A 21,552-nucleotide genomic window follows, 5' to 3' on the forward strand; every position below is an offset into this window, starting at 1 on the left:
ATTATGTGCCTCAAACTAAAGGTCTTGTGAAAAATTCCCCTGCAGAGTCTGAGCCCTTTAACTACCATTGGGAACACTCCAACTAGCCAAAGGCAATGTTTTCATTTCTATAAAAATAAGGATTAAAGAAAAAAAGTGTACATTTCTGAGAGAGACCTGTGATATGTAAAGCGTAATCAGAACCTAATATCATTTAAAGTGGTTGTAAACTGTTACACCACTTTTATCTACAGGTAAGCCTGTAACAAGGCTTACCTGTAGGTACCTTGAATATCTCCTAAACCTGCACAGTTTAGGAGATATTCAGTATATGCGCTGCTGCCTATGCATACTAGCTCATTATGCCTTTGTTTTGCAGGCCCCCCGCCCCGAGGTTTACAACCTCTTTAAGCATTCAATGATGGCATCTTAAAAAAAAGTGGACTAGCAAATATAGTGATAGAAACATATATTGCATATCCATTGTATCCATCTATGTGACTTTATAGTCTTTAACATCATTGAAAGAGTAAATAAAAACAAAATTAGGCAAATATTTTCTGTACACATACATTCCTAAAGCAGTATTAAACCCAAAAGCAAACATTATATTGCAGCTTACCAATTTTTAGACGTGATGTGATGCATTAGCTTTCTTTTTCAGAGATTCTTTTATTTTCACCTGGTGACCCTGTGTGAAATTTTGTGCATTGTGTGATCCAATGGTTTCAAAACTATTTCGAAATTCGACCAACGAAGCCTTCATTTTCCCTTCATGTTGCTACAGAAAATAAATTTAATGGCCATTTTCTTGAGCTTTTCTTGCGTTAAAAGGTGCCGATAATGGCCAACAATAAAATTCATATTCATTTAAATTCAAGATATTATTTAAAAGTTGAATAAAATACAATTATATATAAAAATATATTTTTTTAAAACTGTCATTTTCGGTTTTCAGCCAGGTACAACCTGAATTTTTGGTTTCGGTACACTTCTACTTGTAAGCTGCAATATATTATATTTTGGGTTTAATACCACTTTAAAAATAGTAAATAAAATACTTACATGTGACTGACTTTTCACTTGTCCTTCAGATTGACAGGAATGGTCATCTTCCTGAAAATGACTACAAGAAGCCTTTGACCGCTTGCTTGGACCAGGCTGTATGTCAGAACTATCAGTCTCTTCCGAAGGTTCCATCTCACTCTGTTGTGGCTTCTGCTTGTCACCACCTTCTATAATCTCCTCCGTATCTTCCTGGCTGAGGCTGCCCTGGTTGTCTTTTGTATGGTCACTGCTTTCTGATGAAGCAGCTAGATCAATAGGTTCACCATATTCAGTTTTCTTTAAGAGCTGTAGCTGAGATTTTTTTAAACTTTTCTCATACACCTCCAGTTGACAAAGTATGACTTGGGTATATGCATTAGGATCCACACCATTTGGACAGAAAGGTATACCCCAGTAGTAATGGACAGTACTGTCATTTTGTTGTTTTTTGGCAGAACTTTGACAGGGATGCTTAGAAAAAGCATCCTTATTATTCACTGAGGTATTTCCAATGCCTGACCCCTGCAAACAAACACTGGCACTTTGCAATGAGCTTGTACCTTCTGTGAGTTCCGACTTATTTGAAGCAGATATCAATGAAGAGGAATCCAACTGTGTACCTTCGGAACAATGTAAAGAGTGACCCTCTGTTTCATCTGGTAACTTTACAGCACTTGGGCTTCTGTCCTGAAATAATCTACAGCGTAACATTTTACGTGCATATGGAGACTTTACAGGAAAAACTGGACTTAAAGGAGCTGTAGAAGGTGACATGTAGGCACAGTCAATTCTACTTGGAGACAAAGAAGATGCTTTGCAGCTTTCTGTGCATGGTAAAGGATCTTTGCAGTTTGGAGACAAAATAACGCTGGTACTTTCCACTATGTCTTGACTTAAACGTTTCAAAAGCACCTTGGGGTTTTGTGGAGAGTCTTGACCTAAAATCTGAGAATGCTGTGACAAATGTTCATTATCCGGTTCATCTAAAGCCATGTCGTCTTCACCAGAAGATGCCTCCTTTCTTAAATCATGAACTGTGACAATTGGTGACCTATTAGGACTTTTACAACTCTGAAAAAAATGTAGACAGTTTATTGATAGCTGATCAAAAATGTCATTATTACACACATATGAACTTTCAAGTCGGCCATAGACGGAGCAATTTTCTAACCTGCAACCGAAAATCGCTTAATTCCCTCACCGACATGGAAGGAATCCCTCCTGCAAAGCTATTGTCTTCTCCCATTCTCCCAGTTGGGGGGGGGGGGGGGGGGGCAGGTCCCCACCAGGAGAACACAGTGATTATTGCTAGTGGCTTTAACAGCCACTGGCAATAATCACATGTAAAAATCAGACAGGCTGGTTGTACCCACGTCGAGCGACTAACTTGGGTACGCTCAGCCTGCCTATACATGGTTCGAATCTCAGCCAGTTCCTGCTGAACCAGCCGAGATTTAAACCATCTATGGCCAGCTTTATGGCCATCTATGGCCCTTTCACACTGGAGCGGTTTGCAGGCGCTATTGAGCTAATAATAGCGCCTGCAAACCGACCCAACAGTGCCGCTGCTGCCCTCGGGGCTTTCACACTGGAGCGGTGCGCTAGCAGGACGGGAAAAAAAGTCCTGCTAGCAGCATCTTTGGAGCAGTGAAGGAGCGGAGTGTATACCGCATATTGAAATCAATGGGACAGCGTGGCTATACCGCCGGCAAAGCGACTCTGCAGAGGCCCTTTGCGGTGGTTATTAACCCTTTCTCGGCCGCTAGCAGGGGTTAAAACCGCCCCGCTAGCGGCCAAATACCAACGGTAAAGCGCTGCTTACAATAACGGCGCTTTACCGCCGACGCCGCCCCCGCCCCAGTGTGAAAGGGCCCTTAGACAGGATTTTCAATCCAACTAATGTGCTTCTGGATGAAAAAAATGTTGTTGTTATAGCTCCCAATTAAACCAAAAATGTAAACTAGAAAAAAAAAAAAAAGAAGAATGAAAAAAAAAAACAACATTCAAAACAGAATCTTTTCACCAACAATATGGTCTGTAAAGCAAGAGACTACCCAGTTCTGTATTGGGTGAGCTAATAGTATATCTTTTACAACTTTAGAGCCCTTTCACACTGACAGCGCGGGGGGCATCGGCGGTAAAGCGCCGCTAGTTTTAGCAGGTGCTTTACCATCATTTTAGAGGCGCTTTTGGCCCGCTAGCAGGGCGCTTTTAACCCACACTGGCAGGCGTATAAAGGGTTAAAAGCGTCCGCAAAGCGCCGCTGCGCTTTGGGGGCACTGCCCAAGGGGCTCTTTAGGAGCAGTGTATACGCTGCTAAAGCGCCTCAAAGAAGCTGCTGGCAGGACTTTTTTTGATATCCTGCCAGCGCAGTGTGTGCCAGCACTCGGGATTTCACACTGGGATTGCAGATGAGGCATTTTTCAGGCACTTTACAGACGTTATTTTTAGCACTAAAGCGCCTGAAAAACGCCTCCAATGTGAAAGGGGTCTTAGAAACAAAATTTGCAAACATCATTGGTCCTATAAAAACACTTTGATACTTTTCACTGAATGATAGGTCCTGATAGTAAACACAATTTTATGGCTTTTGTCATGTCCACATCCATCATTTTACTACAGGTTTGGAAAAACTAAAGCCAGCCATAAATGGAGCAATTTTCCTGTGGTTGCAGGAAAGAAAATCACTCAATCCCCCCCCCATCAACAGAGTCAGTGTTGATGGAGGAGACCCTCCCACAGAGCTACTGTGTTTTTCAGGTAGGTGCACCGAGCCCTCCCTGCCAGGAGAACACAGTGATTATTGCTAGCAGCTATAGCCGCTGGCAATGATCGAAAGTAAAAATCTGACAAGCTGGTTGTACCAAAATTGATCGATCAATCAACTTGGTACATCAGCTTGCCCATGCATGGTTCGAATCCCGTCTGGTCCCTGCAAAAACAGCCAAGACCCAAACCGTCTATAACCGCCTTAAGACCCACAGGCCAATTTACAGATTTACGACTGAAATGCAGCTCCTGAGAGCTGTTCTGTTACTCGCCCTCTCTCCCAAGTCACACAACCTACTGGCTGTAGGGGATCACCACACAAAGATTTCCTATACAAAAAGGTACAATAGGAGAGCAGCCATTGCAAGAAAATATGAGGACAGCAGCAAAATAAGTATGTTCATCAAACAAGAAGAACGTTTGAGTTAAAAACTTCAAAACCCTTTGAGATTAGCTGTTAAAGGGATTTGTATTCCAGTACATGTTGGACCCACTTTTTTCTATGTCAGAATTGTATAAAAACAAAAGGCAGTATGTATGTGCCACCATAAAAAATAGCTCTGTATAGCAGATACTGACTGCACAGCACCAGCCAAATGCTTTTCTGACATAGGCGAGTCCTGTGGCTTATTAAAAAGGAGCTTCAGTCTCATCACATAATTTAAAAACAATAATAATAAAAACACTCGCATTATCCTTATGGAGTGCAGTGTTTTCGCGTTTGTGTGCTAAGTAAGGGCAGCTGAACCCGGTGCCACTTACTTCCTGAAATGTGTGCATTTGGCTACCCAGCATGCACATCTGATTCTTGTGCATGCCCAATAAGCACATAGCGTAGGAACCCGATTGTATACAAATTGCCATAGCAAATCCTTCCGATCACATTGTTCAGACTTCTGGGATCGATGATGCTTATATATCCCAGGAATCAATGGGACAGCCTAATTACGTTGCTCACCTAGGCGGTTGGGACAGGAAGTGGGGCAAGCTATTTTTTTTTTTAAAAAAAGGTACCTCCTAATAAAAAATAAATAAATAATATCCATTTATTAATGCACTATAGGTGGCCATTGTGATGGGGATAACTAACACTTTGACACCTATCTTCTCTATAGACAGCAATTGCATCTAAACTGTATGTATCAGGCATCAACTAAAACCAATGAATACAGATTCAGAAAAAAAATTATTCAAACTTTATACTCATAATGTCAGTTCAGTTTTCCATTAGGTGTAATTTATGAGCATGAAATACTGTTCCCATTTGTCTACTCATTTGTTATAAATGTGAATAACAGATATGCCTTCCTGGAAATTTTTTTTTAACTGTCTAACACTATGCAGTGTAACAATCTGAGCACTTCAGTTCCAAATACAGATGCATATGTAAAAAAAAAAAAAAAAAAAAAGACCACCTGAGCCTTGCAAAGCACAATAACATTGGATCAGCTGTCTTACCATCATTTTTATGTCACCCATTAGTAAACAAATGGTTTATTATATAATGTGCCCAGAAAGTTTAAATTTGGCCTTAATTCAAAGAGGTTGTAACCTCCCCCCCAAAAAAATATGAAATACTCACCTTAGAACAAAGCCCTCTCAGCAGTGCCTGCACACCGCTGATCCGGCTGACACATCACCAGTGTTTCTTCTGAGTTCGCAGGCTCTGGCGCTGCAACTGGCCAGAGCCGCGTTGACGTCACATCCGCGCATGCGCGCAGGAGCCACCAGGTCACAGCACAGGGCCCTGAAGAAACGGCACCAGTGGCCATTCCTTCAGAGCGCAAGCGCTGATGATGTAATCAGCGCAGTATACAGTAAATATCTCATAAACGGTGCAACTTCAAGAGAAATTTACAGTACCTATAGGTAAGCCTTATTATAGGCTTACCTATAGGTACAAACAAACCAGGGGAGATACTTCCTCTTTAGAAACAAAGCTTGCATAATTAGACATAAATAGCATATGTAAAAAATATAATAACATGTAAAAATAAATTATGTAAAGTGTAAATAAGTGATGTATTTGCCTTTCTAAAGTGCAGGGAGTTAGAAGGTGGCAACCAGCTAATACTTGTGAAATCACTGCAGTTTCTTATACCACTTGTCCCCGCAGCCTTTGCATCTAACTATTCATGGTGGAACTACTCATGTAATTAGCTAGGCTCCTTGTGTGGATCAATTGGCAGATGTTTTAAAAGGCAGGAAAGTCTGCATTAAACTGGCAGCTTTCCCCCCCTCAGTTTTCACCTGGTGATCTGGCCAGTAGCACACCTCCTGTATTAGCGTACCTCCACTCTGGATGAAGGAGCACAGGGGCACCTTTGGACTACTACTAGCTATGTACTAGCAGATTTGCATTCACTAGCAAACTGAAGTCAAATCCCAGCTAATACTTTATAACCAATTAGAGCAAACCACTTTTTTCTTTTAAAATAAAGGTTTTACATAAATAAATGAAACTGATCATTGTAAGCACCCCTGTCACTGGTAAATGGTTTGTCTCATTCCTGTAACTGCCACACCTGCAAGAGAGCTTGTTCTTTTAAAAAACAGACATACTTGCTGGATCACCAGGTGCAAAAAAGGCAGAAGTTTTTTTATCCTAATGCATGCTATGCATTAAGATAAAAAGCTGAGGGGGGGGGGGGGTTGCTGCACACAGAAGACCAGCGATGTACACAAGTCCCTCGGCCATCCGGGACTCTCCCTCCTGATTGGCTGAGACAGCAGCGATGCCATTGGCTCCTGCTGCTGTCAAAGTCAGTTACCCAATCAGGAGAGGGGGGGAAACCGCAGCTCCATGTCTGAATGGGCACACGGTGTGGCTCGGGTGTCCTCATAGCAAGCTGCTTGCTGTGGGGGTACTCGACAGGAAGGAGGGGCCAGGGACAGTGAAGAGGAGGATCTGGGCTGCTCTGTGCAAATCCACTGCACAGAGGAGGTAAGTATAACATGTTTATTATTAAAAAAAAAAAAAAAAAAAAAAACACAAGGCTTTACAATCACTTTAAAGGCACCAAGACATAAACTGCTTCATCAGCTGAAGAAATAACAGTATGAATCCAGCTTTAAAGGACAGGTTCACATTGGGATTAAAAAGTCTCCAGTACCCAAGTAAACCCACTAATCTATTCTAAAGCTAAACCCTCTCCCTCCACCAAGGTGCCTATTTACCTTCTTCTGATGGCAGCAGCTTCCCAAGTTACTTATACCCTCGGTGTAGAATTCTAAGACCCTATTTAAGTCTATGGTAAGTTACTGTGCATGCAGCGTTGTAAAAAAATTCTGCATCTAAAGTGTACATTTTGCAGGAAGACACCACTATAGGGAAAAAAAAAAAAAAAAAAAAAAAAAGGAAAGTAGGTACCACTGTGAGTGTGTTTATTTATTTTTTTTTTTTGGTTACAATAGGTTAGGTGGCAGAGGCCACTGCGTTGTAGATGACGATATAGGAGTGTTTACATTCTGGTGCTGGAGAGAAAAGGCCCATTTTTCAGATTTTCCAACGGAAAAAGTGCGATCGGATTGTGTTGTCGGAAATTCCAATCGTGTGTGGAAGTGCCACGCATGCTCAGAATAAATTAAGAGACGAAAGCTATTGACTACTGCCCCGTTTATAGTCCCGAAGTACATGTTTTACGTCACCACGTTCAGAACGATCGGATTTTCCAACTACTTTATGCGACTGTGTGTATGCAAGACAAGTTTGGCTCAAAATCCGTCGGAAAAAAATCAGACGGATTTTGACGTCTGAATGTCCGACCATGTGTACAGGGCATAAGGCAAGTTATATTTTCTGTTTAATCATCCGCTAGAAAAATAAGCAGTATATTTCTTATCAGCTATATATATATATATATATATATATATATATATATATATATATATATAAAAATATAACTTTTTAGCACTGCCTGGAGTTCTGCTTTAAAAATCTACTGACTGTCAAAATAATAGCATATGTAAGTAATATAGGGATTACAGGAAGGGTGATCCCCATGCAGCTAAATATACAGTGCTGTTCTTCAGCAACCTTCAAGGAAACTACCTACACTAAAGGTAAGAAAACCAGGGAAAGAACATTCTTTTAATTAGTTATTAGCATTATTATTTTTTTAATACAGAGCGAGGGATCAGGGCAGATGATTTAACAATACCCAATAATGTCCCTGCTTTTGTAAAAGTAATGTCTCTATATCTGCTCAGAAAAAAAAGATTCTCTATATTTACATGCAGACTCTCCTCAATGGCTTTTCTCAAAAGCTCCTCTTCCTCTTCTTGTCGGTGTTTCACATGATTTGCCTGTTCTTGCTGGCTAATTTTTACTGCAAGGGCCAGCTGCTCCTCCTCGGTCATACCTGGAATACAATGGTAAACATGACATCAATAAACTGTTATGAGAGTAACTTCTCTGTGAGCACTTATTGGAAAATGTACATTTTTGCAAACAGATGTTCAATTAAACAAAAACAGCCATAAAACATTTTCTTCATATCTTAAAGCAAAAATATGAATTTCAGACAGATAAAAAGTATGCTTATGGTTTATGCAATCGAGCCATTCATACGTATTTAAGATGAACAGACATTTGTGAGCAAGGCCGGCTATAGACGGATTGAATCTCGGCCGGTTCAGCAGGAATTGGCAGAGATTCAAACCATGTATGGGCAGGCTGAATGTACCAAGTTCATTGATCAACTTGGGTAAACCAGCCTGCCGGATTTTGCATGGGATTATCGCTAGCGGCTGGTATTGCTGCTAGCAATAATCACTGTCTTCTCACGGTGGGGGCGGCTTCCCCTGCCGGGAGAATACAATGGCTCAACAGGAGAGATTCCCCTGTCTACCCTGTGGTTGCAGAAAAGAAATTTGTGTATAAGCTGCTTTAAGAGAAGCTCTCACAGCAGAACAAGACAAAAAGTTGATGTCATAAAGCCACCCATGCAAAGTACCTACAGAGTGTACGTGCTAAAGCAAAGTACAGTATTTAAATTGAGTTCAGGGTAAACTCACATAACATGTTGACTAGGTAAGCATATGTATTGAAATTAACTATAGGTACATGTTGAAATATAGTGCTTCTAAGAATTTGTTGTCACCCGGTATTCAAAATAAACCACACATTAATACGCCTAGGCTTATGACAACATGCACAGTTCTCTCTCTTATGCCCTGTACACACGATCAGGCATCGATCGAATATTCCGACAACAAAATCCATGGATTTTTTCCGACGGAAGTTGGCTCAAATTTGTCTTGCATACACACGGTCACAAAAAGTTGTCGGAAAATCCGATCGTTCTAAACGAGGTGACGTAAAACACGTACGTCGGGACTATAAACAGGGCAGTAGCCAATAGCTTTCGTCTCTTAATTTATTCTGAGCATGCGTCGGATTTGTGTACACACGGTCGGAATTTCCGACAACAAGGTCCTTTCACACATTTTCCATTGGAAAATCCGACCGTGTGTACAGGGCATTACTCTTGTGAGAGTTTGCCAGGAAGGGAGGGGGGATGAGTCCTAAGAGGACCAATGAGAACTGCACAGCTGGAGGCGTGCCTCTGCGTGTCTGTGAAAATCCAGGAAGGGAACAGACAGCAGCTTCAGCTGCCCACAGTTAAAATGGCTGCAGCCAGACTCAATGGAGGGAGATTTCTGCAGCATATTTGGCAAGCACAGAATCACAGTATATATAAAATAATATGCAAAGTGGGTGGAGGGAAGCTTCAGAATGGCAAATATGTTTTTATTACAAATTATGTGAGCAGAATGCAGTTCCTCTTTAAGATTGCCCTAACTTTGGATATACACAGTGAACAAGTTCTATGTTTCTCATCCCTGCAAAGGGATGAGAAACAGAGATCAATTAGTAAAAGCAGCACACTTTACACATATTACACCTAGTTAGGTGCACATTTACCTCCTTGAAACGCCCTAGATGTTAACCCCTAACCAGCCCATGTCATTAGTACAGCGACAGTGTATAGTAATATCACTGATGTCCGTATTAATGTCATTGGTGACGTCAGTGGCAGTTTGTCAGTTCCCCCCAGCATCAGTTAGTGTCAGATTTCCCGTCGCACTCTCTCAGCCCTTTTATAGGTCAGAGATCTCCACCATTAGTGGTAAAAAAAGAAAAAGTCCAGTATATATACACACCATAGTTTGTAGGCACTATAAGGCACGCAAACCAATCAATATACACTTATTGAGATTTTTTTTTTATTTTTATCAAAGACATGTAACAGTATACATTTTGGCCAAAATTTATGAAGAAATTTGAGTTTATGGATTGGATATGTTTTATAGCAGAAAGTAAAAAATATTGGGGTTTTTTTTTGTTTATTTTTCAAAAAATAAAAAACCCTGTGGTGATCAAATACCACAAAAAGAAAGCTTTATTTGTGTGAAAAAAATAGGATTTTTTTTAAAACAGCTTACCTGTAAAATCCTTTTCTTTCGAAGGACATCACGGGACACAGAGCCACAGTAATTACTGATGGGTTATATAGGGTATCACTGGTGATTGGACACTGGCACACCCTATCAGGAAGTTCAACCCCCTATATAATCCCTCCCCTTGCAGGGATACCTCAGTTTTGTAGCCAAGCAATATAGTGTATTAGAAGAGGGGTGGGACCTCTGTGTCCCGTGATTTCCTTTGAAAGAAAAGGAGAAAAAGAAATAACCCCTCAGGAAATGGTGGGACTTTAAAGGCAACGGAGTAAATAAAAGCAATTTTATTGGTACAAATATACAAAAATATACATTTAAGGAAAAATCTACTACAATCACATAGAATAGTCAATAAACAATAAAATCAGGAATATACTGATGAGCGAACCAAATGTGTATTCATGTAGTCTTCCACCTGAGCCGACGCGTTTCGGGACTGCTAAAAGAGTCCCTTCATCAAGGGCAAATTGTAGGAGGATTTTACACCAAGTATATTCAGGAAAGGAGGCTGACTGTCAGAGTAAATCTCGGGGGCAAAAACGCACAGGACGCCAGGAATCCAGATTAGGAAACGAGCGTACGTCTGGCCCCGCCTTATCCACACTGGTCCCAATGTGCCGCCCCAGGAGAGGAAACCCAGGAGTGACAGCACTATCCCGGAGGGGTCCAAAAGGCGAAGAACCAGAGGGGGGGATTATCCTAATGCTGGTATGTGAGGGATATGGTAATTGGATGTAGATAGATGCCCCCAATGTGCGAGCGGGGGAACGGAGGTCCCTTAAGAGCACGAGCAGCTCCAAGAGTTGTAAACAGTAGCAGCTTCCTACAATACAGAATCGTGTCTAAGGTGCTGTGTTGCAGTATGCTCGATAGTTCTGTTTATACAGTCTCTGACCACCGCCGCCGAGCCGGACAGTGACTGGCTCAGGTGGAAGACTACATGAATACACATTTGGTTCGCTCATCGGTATATTCCTGATTTTATTGTTTATTGACTATTCTATGTGATTGTAGTAGATTTTTCCTTAAATGTATATTTTTGTATATTTGTACCAATAAAATTGCTTTTATTTACTCCGTTGCCTTTAAAGTCCCACCATTTCCTGAGGGGTTATTTCTTTTTCTCCTTACGTCAGGGATGGCGGCAACTCTTGTGACATAACTGGATGGTACCCCCTTCTTTGATCTTCGAAAGAAAAGGATTTTACAGGTAAGCCGTTTTAAAAAATCCTATTTTCTTTCTGGAACATCATGGGACACAGAGCCACAGTAATTACTGATAGGATGTCCCAGAGCAATGCTATCTGAGGGGGGGGGAACCACAGCCAAGTAGGGTGCAATCAGACCTGAGGACCCTGTACCTATCCTCATGCCTTCTCACATCCACCTGATAGAATCTGGTGAATGTATGAACTGAAGACCAGGTTGCGGCCTTGCAGATTTGAGCCATAGAGGCCCAGTGATGCACTGCCCAAGAAGCACCAATAGCGCTTGTGGAATGTGCCCTGATCTGAAATGGAGGAATCTTCTGTTTCAAACCGTAAGCTTGAATGATCAATTGTCGAATCCATTTAGAAATGGTAGTTTTTGACGCTGCCTGTCCTCTATTGGGACCCTCTGGCAGCACAAACAAAACATCCGTCTTGCGGATCTGAGCAGTTGCCCCGAGATAGGCCTTAACTGCTCTTACTACATCCAACGACTGTAGAGATCTCTCTCCGGAGAACAGGGATCTGGAAAAAAGGAAGGCAGAACAATGTCTTGGTTTAAATGAAAATCAGAAACCACCTTCGGTAAAAAACTAGGATGAGGGCGCAGTACCACTCTATCCTTGTGTATAATCAAATAAGGCTCCTTACAGGAAAGGGCTGCTAATTCTGAAACTCTTCTAGCAGAAGAGATGGCCACCAGAAAAATTAACTTCCTTGTCAACAAGACAAAAGGAATCTGACCTTTTGGTTCAAAAGGCTGTTTCTGTAACACAGCCAGGACCAAGTTCAAGTCCCAGGGGTTTAGGGGCGCTTTAACCAGAGGATTAAGACGCATCACCCCCTGCATAAAGCTTCGGACCAAAGAATGCGAAGCAAGGGGCCGCTGAAATAATACTGATAAAGCAGAGACCTGGCCCTTGATGGTACTCAAGGCCAGCTTCATCTCTAATCCTTATTGTAGAAAATCAAGAATTCTACCTATGACATATTTCCTGGGATGCCAACCTCTGGATTCACACCAGGATACATAAGCTTTCCAGACTCTATGATAAATCATCCTGGAAGCTGGCTTCCTTGCATTAATCAAGGTAGATATGACAGGACCTGAGAGCCCACGACTCTTCAGAACGTGGGTCTCAATAGCCAAACCGTCAAATTTAGCGTTTGTAAGGCAGGATGGAACACTGGACCTTGAGATAACAGGTCTGGGCGTACCGGTAGGGTCCACGGGGAACCCACCGTCATCCTTACTATTTCTGCATACCAAGTCCTTCTGGGCCAAGCGGGGGCCACCAGAAGTACCGACTTCCTTTCCTGCCTGATCCTGCGAAGGAGTCGTGGTAGTAGCAGAATAGGCGGGAATGCGTAAATCAGTGAGAACTGATGCCACGGAATCACCAACGCATCCGTCCCGCATGCAAGAGGATCTTTTGTCCTTGCCACAAATCTGTCTATCTTTTTGTTGAATCGGGATGCAAAGAGATCTACATCTGGAACCCCCCATCTTTGGCATATGGCCCAAAAGACGTCGGGATGCAGAGACCATTCCCCTGGAAGTAACTGCTGGCGACTTAGATAGTCCGCCTGCCAGTTCTCTATTCCCGGGATGAAAACCGCCGATATGCATGGCACATGCATCTCTGCCCAGACTAAGATCTGGTTCACCTCCTTTTGAGAAGCTCGGCTCCGGGTGCCTCCCTGATGATTGACATAAGCCACTGCTGTGGCATTGTCGGACTGGATCCTGACTGGACAACCCTGTAGCCTGATAGTCCAGGCTTTTAGGGCTAGATATATCGCCCGGATCTCCAGAATGTTGATGGGTAAGGTCCTCTCGGTCTTGGACCATATCCCCTGAACCGCAGACTGTTCCAGAACTGCTCCCCAACCTGACAGACTGGCATCTGTTGTTACCACCGTCCAGGTAACCGGTAGAAAGTTTTCTCCTTCTGCAATTTTTCGGGTATGAGCCACCAATTGAAGCTCTGACGCACCGCATGCGACAGGTGCATCGGAAAGTCTAATGCCTGAACCTTCTTGTTCCAGGTCGACAGAATACTGTGTTGCAGCATTCTTGAATGAAACTGAGCATAGGGAACTGCTTTGAATGAAGCCACCATTTTCCCTAGTAGCCTCATACAAAGGCGGACAGAGGGACCCTTCTTGGTCCTGACTGCCAGAATCAGCTCTCTTAAAGCAGCGATCTTTTCCTGGGGTAGAAATATTTTCTCCTGGCTTGTATCTATAATCAGACCTAAATACTCCAGTCTTCTTACTGGTTTTAGGAAAGACTTTTCTAGGTTGAGGATCCAACCCAGGTGTTCTAGATACCTGACTGTGGTCCTCAAGTTTCCATTCAAAGAGGCTACCGACCGGTCTATCAAGAGCAGGTTCCTCCCTGGAGGACTTCCCCACCCTCCCACCCCCCTCCACCCCCACCAGCGGCCCAAGAGGAAGCCGGAAACGTAAGCCAGAGAGCCCAACAGCTGAGGAACCCGCCACCTCCACCAAACGGCCCAACGGGGTCCAACGCGACAGCGATGGACCCAAGCAAGTAGTGGAGGACCTAGAGTCTGCAGGAGAGGAGGAGGAAGGGGAGGAGATCGTGGTCGACCCTGAGCATGACCTCCGCCACCAACGTCCACATCAGCCAGCAGATGATGGAGTCTGTCCATGAGGAGCTGGGCCTGGCCCAGGACACAGGACAGGCAGAAGACGCAACGGAAGAGCCACCCCCCCCCTCCGGGGAGGTAAGTTCGGACCCTTGTTAACTAGACCCTCATACCCTTTTTCATTATGGCTGAGATCTCAATCTTTTCCATTAATGTGAGGAGTATCAAGGATACATCTAGAAGGCAAGCGGTCCTGACCTTTCTTTCAAGTCAGCAGAGTGATGTCTACATGCTTCAGGAGTGCGCCCTTCCTCCCTTGAGGAGGTACACTCATCTGTCCTCCCAGTGGACCCTTGGTGCCTCCTACTGGTCCGGGGGTGGCGATTGCAAGTCTGCAGGAGTAGCCATTCTGGTCAGGGGTGGGTGCTTCACGGTTGACTCTATCCATGAGCTAGTCTGTGGCCGTCTTTTGGTCATAGACGGCTCGTGGGTGGAAGAGCCAGTTAGGCTCATCAACGTGTACGCCCCCCCAGACAAGAATGCGCGGCTGGAACTTTTCCAGACCCTGCGGACCCAACTCGTCACCACCAGAACAGTAGTGATCGGCGGTGATTTTAACTGTCCGATCGAGGAGGATGGGCGCAGCTCCAGCATATACGCAAAACTTGATGCTACTTCTAGGCTGCTCAAGGAGATGATCTCAGAGGCCTCCTTGCAGGACGCCGTGGGATCCATAGGGAAAGGGACCGTGAACTATTCGTGGTGCCGACCCGATGGATCTGTGCGTTCCAGGATTGACTTCGTGCTCACTTCAAGAACAGTCAAGCATCGTGAGTTCTCCATGGTCCCCTGCTTTTTCTCTGACCACAGGGCTATTCACTTTCGGGGTGACCTGGGCGAGGGCTTTGCCCGCGGACCGGGTTCCTGGAAGCTGAATAGCACCCTGCTGGAAAACGAGGAACTGATGGGGGAACTCCGGGAGGCCTATGCCACCTGGACGGGGGAAAAGAGATTCTTCGGAAGGGTAAGTGACTGGTGGGAGTTTGTGAAGGTTAAGCTGCGTAGCTTCTTTCAGGCAAGGGGACGCCAGCGTGTGTGCGCCAGGAGGAGGGAACTCAGGAGACTGCAGCGTCAGTTGCAGTCCCTGCAGGACCTTCATCACTGCGGCTGGGACGTTAGGCAGGACCTGGAGGACAGCAAGAAGAGCCTGAAAGGACACTTCGAGGAAGAATCCAGACACATTGTCTTCCGTGCCAAGGTGGAGAATCTTGAGAAAGGTGAGAAGTGTAATTCTTTCTTTTTCAGGAAACTTCACTCAGGACACACACCCTTGTCAGAGCTGCGTGACGAGACCGGAACACTCCAGAAGGGGAAGAAGGCTGTGATGCAAGTGGTCAGCGACTACTACACCAACCTCTACTCCCCGAAAGAAACGGACACACAGGCGGCCGACAGGTTCCTGTCAGGTATCTCTAACCAAATTGATCCTGAAGGTTCATCAACCGTCAACGCCCCCTTGGTGCTGGAGGAGCTGCACTCTGCCGCTAAATCCTTTAGGCGGGGCAAGACCCCGGGCTGCGATGGTCTCCCAGTTGAGCTCTATGTAGCACTGTGGGATCTCGTGGGCCCGGACCTGCTCGAGCTGTACGAGGAGATGGTGGTGGAGGGCAGAATGCCTCCGTCACTGAGGGAGGGGATGATCACGATTTTGTATAAGCGGAAGGGGGAGAGATCGGATCTTAAAAATTAGCGTCCGATCTCTCTTCTGAACGTGGACTACAAAATCCTCGCCAAGGTCCTGGCCAACAGGCTGAAGTCTGTCATCGGACAGATCATCCACCCGGATCAGACTTGCGGCATTCCTGGTCGCAGGATTGCGGACAGCCTTGCGCTTGTCCGGGACACGGTCCAGTACATTCATGGCCGCCGTGTGCACGCGGCCCTGGTCAGCCTTGACCAGGAGAAGGCCTTTGACCGTGTCTCCCATGAGTTTATGTGCAGAGCTCTGCGCAGGTTTGGTCTTGGGGAAATGTTTTGTTCGTATGTAAATGTAATGTACACTGACATTTCTAGTTTGGTGCTGGTAAATGGCTGGAAAACTGACCCCTTTCCAATCTTGTCTGGGGTCAGACAAGGCTGCCCTCTCTCACCTCTGCTTTTTGTTTGTTGTATAGAGCTCTTCGCCCGAAGCATCAGATGGAACCCAGAGATCAGAGGGATCACCGCACCAGGACCGGACAGACGGGAGGTCAAGTGCTGACTCTACATGGACAACGTGACGGTGTTCTGTGCTGATCGGCGCTCCATCGACACACTCGCCCAGACCTGTAAGGACTTCGGCCAAGCTTCAGGGGCAAAGGTCAACTGCGGGAAGTCAGAAGTCATGCTCTTCGGAAAGTGGTTCCTGCCTTCTTCTGCACCAATTCCTTTCAGCATCAAGACGGACTTCATCAAAATTCTTGGGGTCTGGTTTGGAGCTGAGGGCGCAGCCCTGAAGTCCTGGGAAGAAAGACTGTCAAAGATGCGACAGAAGTTTGGACTTTGGAGCCTCAGAGAACTCACCATCGAAGGAAAAACACTGGTACTCCGCAGCGAGATCCTCCCTGTGTTGCAGTACCTCGCCCAGGCCTGGCCCCCTCGGGTTAACACCTGTAGGGCCATCACCAGGGCGGTGTTTCACTTCATCTGGAGCTCCAAAATGGACAGAGTGAAGCGGGCGGTTATGTTCAAGGAACCCCTCAAGGGCGGTAAGGGCGTGCCCGACATCGCTACACTATTGAGGGTGTGCTTTGCTTGTAACTGCATCCGCAGGACATTGGTGGACAGAACTGTGGACTCTGGTGGTAACTCTATGTCCCGTTTTTTCCTCCTGCCTCTATGGAGGACCCTTGGCTGGGACAAATGGGACAGCTCCATCCCCTACAATTGGGACACCCCTTGGTACTACTTGGACACCTTCAAGTTTATTAAGGAGCTGGGGCTACATGGAGTGAAGCCCGACTTGTGGAAGCCAAAAACTATCCACAAGTTGATCAGAGCATCGGACATTGTTGAGACTGTTCCAGGCCTCCCTTCAGCCACCTGTAAAGTGGTCTGGAGGAATGTTTCTTCCAAGAGACTCACCAACAGGCACAAAGATCTGGCATGGATGGCAATCCAAGGGGGGTTGCCACTCAGGACATTCATGCATGCCAGAAACCTGTGCAGATACAGGCACTGCCCCTTTTGCATCATCCAGGAGGAAACTGCTCTGCATGTTTTCTGGGAGTGCCCCTTTGCACAGGACCTGAACCTGAACTCAAAGACTTTGTGCCACAGACTGCAATCACACACTTTGGTGTGTTGAACGGACTCTTCTGTGGAACTCATTCACAGGAGGACATTGACGGTGCCTGGCGGGTGCTGTGTTGCTTTAAGGACGCTTTATGGTGCGCCAGAAAGTGCCTCATCCACCAGCGGGAGAGGATGTCCATCGAGGACTGTCGCAGACTGGTTCACAGTCTGCTCAGAGACTATCACCTGATGGACTTCAAGGAGGAAGAGGAGGTCTGAAGATTTCCCCATCCCCCCCCCCTCTCCCCCGTGTATCCTTTGGCAGTTCAAATAAAGCTTCGGGCCTGTGAACTCTTTACTCCCTCCCCTGCCCCACCTTCTCCACCCCCCCCCCCCCCCATCACACCCGTTGCCCTTTCTGAATGTTATTTGACTGTATGACTGGACTTTTTGTGAAATGTTTTTTAAGTACTGCTTTCAGGGTAATGCGGCGTCATGCATGATGTGATGTTTCGGGATATTACTACTCTGCACAACACATTAGGCATCATACCGCAGGATGAATGTAATTTATTTGTATGCTTGGCAATGTATTGTTATGTAGTGTATTTATGCGCTGCGTCGAAGTACAGAATGTACCCTGTTTAAGTATTTGTTTTTTGTATATTTTCTTGCAAAATAAAAGTATACATTTTCAATCAAAAAATCTGTTGTTACCACCGTCCAGGTAACCGGTAGAAAGTTTTCTCCTTCTGCAGGTTTTCGGGTATGAGCCACCAATTGAAGCTCTGACGCACCGCATGCGACAGGTGCATCGGAAAGTCTAATGCCTGAACCTTCTTGTTCCAGGTCGACAGAATACTGTGTTGCAGCATTCTTGAATGAAACTGAGCATAGGGAACAGCTTCGAATGAAGCCACCAACTTCCCTAGTAGCCTCATACAAAAGGCAGACAGAGGGACCCTTCTTGGTCCTGACTGCCAGAATCAGCTCTCTTAAAGCAGCGATCTTTTCCTGGGGTAGAAAATATTTTCTCCTAGCTTGTATCTATAATCAGACCTAAATACTCCAGTCTTCTTACTGGTTTTAGGAAAGACTTTTCTAGGTTGAGGATCCAACCCAGGTGTTCTAGATACCTGACTGTGGTCCTCAAGTTTCCATTCAAAGAGGCTACCGACCGGTCTATCAAGAGCAGGTCGTCTAGGTATGCTATGACAGCTATACCCTGAGCCCTTAATCTGGCCAGAGGAGGAGCCAAGATCTTTGTGAATACTTGAGGTGCAGTGGCTATCCCGAAAGGCAAAGCCACAAACTGGAAATGGCACCCTCCTACCTCGAAGCGCAGAAACTTCTGATGAGCAGGAAAAATGGGCACATGCAGATATGCATCTCTGATGTCTATCGATGCCAGAAATTCTCCTCCCTGCAGGGTGGGAACTACTGTCCGAATTAATTCCATGCGGAAGGATTGAATCCTTAGGAATCGGTTTAGATCCCTTAAATCCAGAATGGGTCTGACATCCCCATTTGGCTTTTGGACCGTAAAAAGGTTGGAATAGAAGCCCAATCCCTGGTCCTTTGCGGGAACTATCATAATGACCTCCTGCGACAAAAAGTCGCTCTAACGCTAGAAGGAGCGACTGCTTCTTCTCCGGGTCTCTGGGGACACTTGATCTGAGGAACCGAGGAGAGGGAAATTCCTGAAACTCCAGCTTGTACCCTAAGGTTACCGTGGAGATTACCCATCTGTCCTGGAAATCCTCCTGCCAGAGCCCTGAGAACTGTCGCAGTCTTCCCCCCACTCGAGTGAGCGGGGGCGCCCCCTCATGCAGAGGTCTTAGTGTTTTGCCTATTAGGCTTCTTCCCCCAGGACTTCTTTTGTCCCTGGGGTTGACTCTTGTCTCTGGACCCAGATGGAGGCGGCCGTCGAGACTGCCTGGAGGCTGAAGCCCCTGGCTCTGGGGAAAGAGTCCGTTTGAAAGAGGGACGCTTACTCTTCTTTTTGACAGGTAAGAGAGTGCTTTTCCCACAAGAGATTCTCTTGATATAGTTATCCAAGTCTTCTCCAAACAACCTTGCACCACGAAATGGAAACCCAGCCAGCAGCTTCTTACATGGTGCCTCGGCTGACCAATTTTTCAACCATAGGATTCTACGTATATGCACCAACCCCAGTGAAAGACGGGAGGTTTGCACGATAGAATCTCTAATGGCGTCAACCACAAAGCATAAGGCCGCTGGAAGGTTAGCAAACCCCTGGGCCTGTTGTTCAGGTAATACTTTGATGACCTGCTTAACATGGTCTCTTAAGTATTGACAGAGTCCAATCTCTGCTACTGCAGGTTGAGCCACTGAACCTGCTAAGGAAAAAACATCCTTCAATAGGGATCCAATCTTTTTATCTACAGGATCCCTGAGCATTGTCTACAGGACAAGTCAGACTATTATTTACGGAGGAAATGGCGGCATCAATGGCCGGTATTCCCCACATTTTAATAAACTTTTCTTCCATCGGATAAAGTGTTGAAAACTTTCTCGGCGGAAAAAAACATTTGTCTGGGTGATCCCACTCAGAATAAATGAGCTTTTCAAGTAAATTATGAACAGGAAAAGCCTGTGCTGCTTGGAAAGGTTTCAGTGACCCCAAAGAAGAAGAGGATTCTTTAGCAGTTTCAGGTACGGGCAACTTAAATCTGGAGAGGACCAATCCAGTAAGGATCTGCACTAAGACTTTCTCCTCTTGGGAAGTCACAGAGGGCCCCTCTCCACCTGATTCCCCCGAAGAGGAATCATCCGTCCCATCCCGATCCTCTGAAAGGGATTCATCTCCTTTATCCCAGAACTCCTCTTCCTGAGGGTCTTGGGGAACAGAGGAAGGCCTAGTGTGTTTTCTTCTACTGAGTGAAGACGTAATCACGGCCATTAATCTTTCCTCTAGACCATTAATGGTTGAGGAAAAAACCTCTTGTGTAATGTATACAGGGGCTGAAGTGCCAAAAGCAGGTGTAGCCCCTGACCCCAACGGCTCTCCCTGGCTAGCCGTCCCTGGCCCATCAGGGGGGGAGGATGCTGCTGACAGGGGGCCCTCAGAACCTGAACGAGATCCCCTAGTGTCTCTGGTTCTTGGGGTGCTTGAACCTCTTCTACCCATAGTGTAAAGCAACAAGGTGTGAGGTATACAAATGAACACTGCCCGCTGAGCGATGTAGTCTGGCTAAAAGCCTTGCTACCCAATGCTCAGTCTGGTGTTACTTCAGTAAATGCTGCCTAGGAGAATGCCTGTGTCCCACCTTACATGCCACCATCAGCTGTCTCTCCAAAGGCTGTGTGCACCTGTACAGAGTACCTTAATAGCCTGCAGCTGGCCTGAGTGGGAGTCTAAGCACCTGTGCTGACGTCCCGACATCTTTACACCTCCATCACCTAAGACACTGGCGTAAAAACTGAGGTATCCCTGCAAGGGGAGGGATTATATAGGGGGTTGAACTTCCTGATAGGGTGTGCCAGTGTCCAATCACCAGTGATACCCTATATAACCCATCAGTAATTACTGTGGCTCTGTGTCCCGTGATGTTCGAGAAAGAAAAATATATTTCGGTACAGCGTTGTGTGACTGCGCAGTTACCAGTTAAAGTAAACTTAGTGTGGTATAACGAAAAATGGCCTGGTCATGATGGGGTTAAGATCTTCTGGAGACCAAATGGTTAAATATCCTGGTCCAAAATCAATTGGTTTATTTCAATAGTCAAACCATCTGTAGAGCTGCAGAAGCCAAAGGATGTGACAACTGTTTCAGGTACAGCTAACACCTTTTCTCATGCACCATGTAATATAACCTACTAGGCTTCTATTGTACTGTATTGGTTACTTCTGAGAAGCCATTCCATTATTTCTTTATGTTTTTCACAATGCTAATTAAATATTTAAAGTGTTAATAAACCTACAACAGTAAAATCAATCTTTATATGCAGTAAAGCATGCTGGTTATATTCACTGTGGAACCTAAAACGTTAATCCTCTGCATTGTGTAAAAGGGCTGTTTGATCCTGTCTTCTCTGATCCTCCCCTTCTTTTACTGCGCCCAATCCATCTTCTGATAGTACAGAGTCTTGGAGGCACTCTGCACATGCTCAGTTTTGTGTGTATTGCTAGAGGTCGTTTCTCTTTTTTGATTAGTAAAGGGCCAATTAGCACTGTCC

At 45.2% G+C, this 21,552-nt stretch overlaps 1 protein-coding gene across 6 annotated transcripts in view; it reads right to left on the reverse strand.

The window, feature by feature from the left end:
* The window catches only part of UIMC1 (ubiquitin interaction motif containing 1), a 252,931-nt gene that overhangs the window by 186,085 nt on the left and 45,294 nt on the right, over positions 1-21,552 (reverse strand). For all 6 annotated transcript variants that reach the window (XR_012242873.1, XR_012242872.1, XM_073620479.1 and 3 more), the window contains exons 4-5: positions 8,029-8,156; positions 1,045-2,097 (exon numbers count right to left, since the gene is read on the reverse strand). Coding sequence is in view for 4 of the 6 variants with exons in the window: in XM_073620479.1 (XP_073476580.1) it covers positions 1,045-2,097; positions 8,029-8,156 (1,181 nt within the window). In the remaining 2 variants the exon portion in view is untranslated. The remainder of the gene's footprint in view (positions 1-1,044; positions 2,098-8,028; positions 8,157-21,552) is intronic.

Source organism: Aquarana catesbeiana, linkage group LG03 (assembly GCF_042186555.1).
Source record: "Aquarana catesbeiana isolate 2022-GZ linkage group LG03, ASM4218655v1, whole genome shotgun sequence".
NCBI lineage: Eukaryota > Metazoa > Chordata > Amphibia > Anura > Ranidae > Aquarana > Aquarana catesbeiana.